We start from the raw sequence: 8,460 nt of genomic DNA on the forward strand, positions 1-8,460 counted from the left end.
TGGCCCTTGGGGCTCTATTCCTCCCACTGATACGAGACACTATCCCTCCCACTGACACCAATGAGGAACTATTCCTTCCACTAATACCAATGGTGAGGCACTACTCCTTCCGCTGACACCAACCATGGGGCTCTATTCCTCCCACTGATACGAGACACTATCCCTCCCACTGACACCAATGAGGAACTATTCCTTCTGCTGACACCAATGATGGGGTACTATTCCTTCCACTAATACCAATGATGGGGTACTACTCCTTCCGCTGGCACCAACAACCATGGGGCACTTTTTCTCCCACTGACAATGATGGAGCACTATTCCCTCCATGGAACCAACGATGGCGCACCATTTCTCCCACTGACACCAATGATGGAGCACTATTCATTCCACTAATACCAATGATGAGGCACTATTCCTTCCACTAATACCAATGATGAGGCACTATTCCTTCCACCGACACCAACAATGGGGCACTATTGCTCCCACTGACCTCAATGCAGGGGCATTCCTACAGACCCCGGTTATAAAGTAATTTATTTTAGTCCCACTAACACTGGAACTTTTTTTTACTCCCACTGGCCATAGATGTGCCCCCCCCCCCCCCCAAAATCTGAAACTTGCCCTAAGTTTAACCAGTTTGGAGACCCTGTAGTAGAACAACCAAAGCCTAGATGGCCTGATTGTAGAGGGGAAGTACTAAGACACCGGCAGAGTTCTTAAGTTCTCCTGCCCATATGTGTGCAAAGCCTATTGCATTAGGGTGTGCACCTCAAACACATACATGTGTATACATACTGATAATGTCAATAGAGCAGTGGATGGTGTCAGTATGGCGGATATTTGTGTCAGGGCAGTGGGTGGAGTCAGTAGTTTTTATTTTGTATTATCTTTTACAATTTTTTTTCAAAAGGTTTTAGGAGCAGTTAGGGGCCTTTGCTGAAATATCAGGGGTTTAAACGGAGGAATCTGCGCCACACAGGGTGATTAGGGTGTGCACGCCTATGCTCCTGCCCAAAGACAGAAGGAGACAGTTGTCTTATCCAGTGGATCAATACAATCTGGCTGGTTTGTCTCAGGATATCAGCAAAAGAACTGGTTGGAATTCTTGTCACGGTCAATACCATTCCATTGCCTTGTAAAACGCAAGGTGTTAAAACATAAAAAAAGAACAAAAAAACTACTGGTTACCCCTATACTGGTTTCTAGAAAAACTTTAAGACCCACATATGATTCTTATGATAGCCAGGTCCCCTAGTCCTCTGATCCTCAGTGCTGCAATGTAGAAGGGCACTTTAGACAACCCTCACATTGTATCCTGATGACATGGACACTCCCATTTGGTTGACAAGCAATCATTTAAATTGCCCTCAGAACTTGCACTCAAATTTAAAACTGAGTGTACTTCATTAACACTTTCCTGGAGAACCTCTAAAATGGACACACAAGAATCATAAAATGCATTTCACTTTTGATTGAGAACTTCAGTAGTCTTAGTACAAATAACTGGAATGAAATGATCAATAATTAGTGTTCAATCAAGTTTTTTTTTCCCCAGTACTCTCAAATTTAAAATAATTGAAAGTAATTGAATATAAAATGATCTTTTTTTTTTTTTTTAAATAATGGCTTCCCATTCTCATGATAAATAAAAAAAAAAAAATCAAGCTGGCTATATTCCCACTGGACCCAACCCATATCTGTATCCTGTACAACAAATGTACTTTTTATTGCAGCCAAGTGTATGCAAGCCAAAAATTTTTTTTAATTTTTTGATGGAGTGGAAAGGCTTGAAATCCTGTCGTGTTTTATTGCGGTCCATTTACTGCTGGATGGATTTATATCATTTCTGCTGGTGACCATGGTCAACAAGATAGAAAGTGATAGGAAATCTTCCAATGGAGACACCTGTTTTGGTGCCAGCTGGTAAGCGGTTAAGAAGATGATTCCCCTTACTCCCTGTTGTGTCTCAGACAGGAAGTGAAGAAAAATCTTCTCAATGGGACACAGACAGCAAAAAAAAAATGTGAAGATTGTGGGGATTGGTGAGGAGAGCCATACATCAGTGGTCCTCAACTCCGGTCCTCAGGGCCCACTAACAGGCCAGATTTTAAGTATTACCTTGGAGAGATGTAGACTAGAGTACTGCAATCACTGAGCAGCAAATTATATCACCTGATGTATTTCAGTTATCTTGCAAACCTGGCCTGTTAGTGGGCCCTGAGGACCAGGGTTGAGGACCAATGCCATACATGAACAATCTTAAGAAGTCCAGCCATTTGAAGAACAGTAGAACAACTTTTTTAGTGCATGACATAAAACATAGTCTAGGTGATTTTTGGGGATTGGGGCTTCCCCTTCTTCAAGACTACCTGTACCCCTTCTTTAAGGCTACTTGTACCCCAATTGTAGATGCAGTTACATAGGTTTTTAATCTGTAACTTTCCCAATGTTAGCCCTGAGGAAGGGGGATTCCCAATTGCCCAAAACATGTTGGCTAGGTTTTATGGTATAAAGCAAGTGATCATCCTTCTTTAACCAGCTTGAGTTTTCAAGAATTTGATTTACACACGGCAATCCTCTTCCCACCTCCACAACATGGATGCTTTAAAAAAGGGATCTACTGCTAGGATTCCCCATAAGTTGTCCCACCACAAACCTACTAACCAGGTCTAGCGCTACCCCATACATACACTACAAAGCAAGAAATAGAGTAAGCTTAAGACCCCATCAATCTAAAACTAAAAAATATGTGGCTATGCATACACAATAATTCATAGCTTTGGTGCATTGGTCTTCCCTTTATCAGTTCACGCCTGGTGGTTTCCAAATGTCTCTATCTACCCCATAAAAAATGTTAGGATTAGGAAATATAGGCAGTATGATTCTTCTGGATTATCACACTCCGCAGTTTAATACATAGTTTTGTGTTATTTTTATCGACATTGAAGTTTCAGCAGTGTTTCCATAGTAACAGAGGCTAAGTGACAGGATCAATATTATTTTATATTTTTTTTTTCAGCTTTAAGCTTTCCTTCAAGTGTTGAACATAAATGAATTATTGGTATTTTAAGTCCCTTTTAAAAGAAAAAAAAAAAAAAAAATGTTTATAGTTGAAGTTACGTCCTTCGGACAAAAAAAAAATATAGAACAACCACAGCAACCGAGACGCTGTAGAGGATTCAGTAGTGTACAGGGAACGAGCAGTCTTAGAAATGGTATTGTCATCAGAGAAAGGCGCTAGGATTGGCTCGCGGGTCCTTCTGGTTTCTGTATCTGTAAGTCAGCCAAACACCGAGAATCTGGAAAAACAAAAAAACACAAGAAAAAAAATTAACTAACCCAAGTTTGCCTTCATATACAAACTTTATGGGCAAAGGTTTGTGGCCCTTTTACCCTCACACCTTTAAAATTTTACTGAACATCCCACTCCAAAACCATGAGTAATTTGGATGTAGTGCTACCCCTGCAGAGGCTGCTGGTTAGATCTGTTTTTTTCCCCTAATAGTACAGACACTTCCTACCACCGCAAGAACCAGTCCATTCACACCGACTCCAAAAATACAGTCTACAGAATGTCTTTTTAGGATTTATTGCTTGAAGGAACTTTAATAGTAGAGAGGTTAGGGCATAGGACACTCCAAAACAGTTAGCACATAGCAATTAGAGGACAACCTTCCCCTTAAGTAGACATGTTGAATGTTGGACAGATGTAGCACCGTCCTAGATCGTTGCAAGGGCTAGTTCGATTTAGTGCTGGCTCACTGTGTTCAGCGGAGCTGGGTGTGTTTTGATAGGTAAATTTAGTTTGCCCCACTGTAGACAGTGCAGCGGATTATTTGCGTCAGTCTAGCGTTCTCAGCTGCTGTCAGACTGATAGCTCCCTCTGCTTTTCAGAGAGGTGGGAGAATTCTCTGGATCATAGGTGTGGAACTACGCAGATAGCAGTATGAATCCCAGGGAGCAGGGCCCTGAAGGCTGCTAGGAAACTTCATAAATACTCAGAGACTGAGCTTCTGGGTCTTTTCCTGCAGAGGATCAGTCCAGCCTGGAAAGCTACTGTTGCCATGTGCTTGCCGTTCGTGAGGCCTCAGGTTAGCAAACTGAGGGCGTGGATGCTGAAGCTATAAAAGAGCTGATTGAGGAACTTATAGTTCATATTCCTATCGCACACCTTCCTGGTTTGTAGGCTTGTGTGTACTGGGTGCTGAAGCGATCACCAGTTGGCAACTGGATTAGTTACAAGTAAATACATATTCGCCAGCACACCAAGGATCTTGCAAAAGCAGCCCAAAGAACTTTATTCAAGATACTATCACATCAAAAAATGGTGCAACGTTTCGGAGCCGCACAGGACCCCTTCATCGGTCATGTGATGACGAAGGGGTCCTGTGCGGCTCCGAAACGTTGCACCATTTTTTGATGTGATCGTATCTTGAATAAAGTTTTTTGGACTGCTTTTGCAAGATCCTTGGTGTGCTGGCGAATATGTATTTACTGATTGAGGAACTGTCTGCTGAAGATCTGGTCAGGTATCACTTGAGAAAGGTGTCACTTGGAAGTTGGAAGGAGGCAACCAACTGACCCTGGACATTATGGGAGTACAGACTGCTGTGAAAGATCTTAGAGGCTTTTGGGCTGCTGTTACTCATGCTAGAGAGTTGGCTTTCTGTTTGCAAAAGGGGACATCAACTGGTGTCCTAAAGAGCTCAGTCTGATTCCTTGTGAAGGGACTGTGCTCTTGTGGCTCTAAAGAAAGCAAGGGCTTCTGCTTCAGCTTTTCAGAAAGGAGTAAATTGTCCTTAAAGCGAAGTTCCGGCCATAAAATCGACATAGTCGATTGTGGGCCATCCGCTTGCTATAGCTCACCTGAAAAAGAAACAGGTAGTTAGGATTTTTTTTTTTTTTACTTACCTTGTAATTGCAGAAAAACATACTCTTTCTTCCACTTCCTCCCTCGGCGGCCGCGGCCCGCGCCGTCACTGCCACTTTGCAATGATTCCTGGGAGCTGAACGTCATAGCTCCCAGGAATCAATGCGCCTGCCCCGGCCCCGACGTCAGTTCCGGTGCAGGCGCCGTCATACCTTGCTAAAAAGCTTCTGGGCATGCCCAGAAGCTGTGCAGGGATGACGCTGCAGACCCGGAAGTGACGGCGGGGCCGGCGCAGTGCATCGTGGGGCCGAAGAGGACGGAAGAGGATCGCGTTGGCTTCAAGCTGCCCACACCTGAGATGGCAGCACTGGAGAAGAAATTTAAAAAGTATTTCTTCTAAAAGGTAAGTGCGAACCGGGACAGATCAGAGGCTAGCCATTGTGGAATGTACTAGCCCTGACTGTCCCGGGGGAAATTTTTTTTTTTGTGGCCGGAACTCCGCTTTAATCTGTACATAGTTCGTTTTTTGGAGTATCCCACTCAATTAAGTGGGTATTATGAGGTAAGGTGTGACTGAGATTGTGTGCCTGGATGAGGGGCAATCCACAGGGCAAGAACCTGGGAACATTTCCAGCGGCTCCTTCAGGAATAAGTGCTACACAGTCTAAACCCCCACAGCTAAAGACCATAAGGTAACTATCTTAACAGGCTAAGACCTCAAAGCTGGAGACCATGAGGCAAGTTTTTTTGGCATCTGGTTGCCTTGCGCTATGCACAACTACTGGTAGCCAATATGATTCCCAGAACAATGCACAATCACAAGGAACAATTTAGGGTCTTTATTTACAAGTCCGCAGGACAGCTGCCTCCTAGCTTCCTCCAGACTCAAAGTCTGAAGAAGTTAAAACAAGCTTTCTTCAAGCAGGATCTGAGGGTTTTAATATAAAACTGATTTGATCACTTGTATGGTACTCTTGGATGAAGCAACCCCCTTCCCCGCCCTCTCCATGGTTCCGGTGCTACCCGCCACCCCCTGATCGCCATCCACTGATCACGGGTGCAATGCTCCTATGGAAAAAAAATACTTTTTCCTGCAAAACAATGAGCATTTTTTTCTCTTGAAGATGAACCTAGCCTTTAAACCCTTTTTGTTTTTGATCTTGCATGGAGTGGGCTTTTAAAAATGTATGCATACATCTAATGGTGTCAGTAGTGTTATTTCACGGGTTAGAACCCCTGTAGGAACTCGTGTAAGGTTTCATTACATACCCTTATTGGGGGAATTAACTTCCTGTAACCTCCTTAAAACCACCTAAGCACCAACTTACCTCTGTAAAACTGAAGAAGAAACCAATTCCACCCACAACTCTCAGCACCTCTTCAGCGTGCTTCTCGATTATAGAGCCACACGTCGTCTCACAGTTATGAGTTTGAAAACACATCTGCGAAAAGAATAAAAATTGTTACACTATGTGTCAGACCAAATTCTGTAGTAAATTGTAGTAATGAGCAAATCTAAAGAAATTGGGTTCATTTGGGAAAAAAAAAAAAAAAGACCTTGATCCAATTCGAATTGCAATGGAGTCAACAGAAGACTATTTTTCGTGGTCAGCTTTACCCACTGGTGTAGCGTGTGGGAAGGCAGCCAATGTGGTCGCCATTTAGAGGGGCGCAGGATGAAAGAGCAAGTTCACACAATGTGCGTCTTCCTGAGTGAGCCAGCTCTCTCAATCCTGCGTGAGCCTGTGCAATGTGATCCAGTGTAAGTCACATTGGATGAGAGAGCGCAGGCTCAGGCTGGATTGTGAGAGCGGGCTCACCATAGGCGTGTGCTCGGGGTGTGCCTGGTCACACCCTAATCCAGGGGAAGGGCCAGGGGGGTGCTTGGGTTTACCCACCATCTCTGCGACCATTCGCGTCACAGCACTGACAAGGTCTGCTTTCGAGTCTCTCCCCTAGCTGCAGTGTCCCGCTAATGCCACCGAACACAGCATCCTGAGGTTTGCAGCCGGCAGAGACTCTACGTCAGCTGTGCAGTATCTTCCTGTGCGGTGGGCTGAGAAGGTGGAGGGGTGTGGCCAAACTCTCCCTACTACACACTCCCAGGTGGCTGCTCTGGTCTGATTGAGCAGCTGAAACTGGAAGGGGGCAGAACAGACATGGCAGCCCGGGAGTCTTCTATTTCCAGCAATGGAGTAAGTGGCTGCTGGGGGTGAGGACTACCTTCATCACTACAAACATTCCCTCCATGCTCCATCGGTGCTGCTTCAACCTTTACACTCACTGTGTGCTGCTCACCGCCTGGTTGGCCCCATTCCATACTGCTCACCGCCTGGCCGGCCCCACCGCATACTGCTCACCGCCTGGCCGGCCCCACCGCATACTGCTCACCGCCTGGCCGGCCCCACCGCATACTGCTCACCGCCTGGCCGGCGCCACCGCATACTGCTCACCGCCTGGCCGGCGCCACCGCATACTGCTCACCGCCTGGCCGGCCCCACCGCATACTGCTCACCGCCTGGCCGGCCCCACCCCATACTGCTCACCGCCTGGCCGGCCCCACCGCATACTGATCGCCGCCTGGCCGTCCTCACCCAATAATGCTCGCCGCCTGGCCGTCCTCATCGAATAATGATCACCGCCTGGCTGTCCTCACTGCATACTGCTCACCGCCTGGCCGTCCTCACTGCATACTGCTCACTGCCTGGCCGTCCTCCCTGCATACTGCTCACTGCCTGGCTGTCCTCCCTGCATACTGCTCACCGCCTGGCCGTCCTCACTGCATACTGCTCACCGCCTGGCTGTTCTCACTACACACTGGACTGAGTGCTAAAAGTCCACAGGATAGGGGGCAAAAATGACTTGTCTTGCCCTGGGCACTGACAATCCACGCTTTGCCACTGCCTTTCCCTTATTGAGGACTGCTAGTTAAACTAGGATTACAAAAATGGCAAGGAAGTCTCCACACAGCAGCTACCCTGAGTTATTTTGCCTTGGTTGCACTTTGTTGTTACTGGAGGTTTAGGCCATGGGTGGAAAAGGGAATAAAAAAAAAAAAAAAAAAAAAAAAAAAAAAAAGAAGAGCATGGAGAAAAATTTAATAGACAATACACTGTAGGGTTTTATTTGGTGTATTTTACTGTTAATTTAGTTTTTTTACCAAAACTATAATGTAATAAAATATACATTTTTTTTTTATTAAAGTAGCTAGTTTGATCCCATTTTTTTTACTAATGACTGAAAGCCCAACTCTGGGAAAATTAAAAGTGATCCCTTGTAGTGGGGCTGTGCTTGCACTGCAAGGGTAATTGCTTGTATTTTTCTAGGCTAGGAGAACAATAAAAGGAGATTTACTTCCCTGAACCTCGACTCCTGCCTGCAGCAAGACCGGTCCTCGTAGTGTCTGCATTCCCAAGTCTACCCTCAGGTCTAGGGCCCCAATGTCATCAAGACCAGAGCAGGGTCCATAGCCCTGCTCTGGACATGACAAACTCAGAGGGAGAGTCCACCCAAAGATCGTGGGGGGGCACCGTCTGTTGGGGGAAGAGAAATTAGGTAAGGAAAACGGTTTCTCCTCTCCCCTAGAAAAA

At 45.6% G+C, this 8,460-nt stretch overlaps 1 protein-coding gene across 1 annotated transcript in view; it reads right to left on the reverse strand.

Annotated features, from left to right (window-relative positions):
- Positions 1–2,811: 2,811 nt before the first annotated feature.
- Positions 2,812–8,460, reverse strand: part of TSPAN13 (tetraspanin 13) — a 111,356-nt gene continuing 105,707 nt past the window's right edge. The window contains exons 5-6 of the mRNA XM_082259078.1: positions 6,199–6,312; positions 2,812–3,299 (exon numbers count right to left, since the gene is read on the reverse strand). Of these exons, the coding sequence (XP_082115204.1) occupies positions 3,225–3,299; positions 6,199–6,312 (189 nt within the window). The 3' untranslated portion in view covers positions 2,812–3,224. The remainder of the gene's footprint in view (positions 3,300–6,198; positions 6,313–8,460) is intronic.

This window comes from Pelophylax lessonae (genome assembly GCF_965119305.1).
Source record: "Pelophylax lessonae genome assembly, chromosome: 5".
Taxonomy (NCBI): domain Eukaryota; kingdom Metazoa; phylum Chordata; class Amphibia; order Anura; family Ranidae; genus Pelophylax; species Pelophylax lessonae.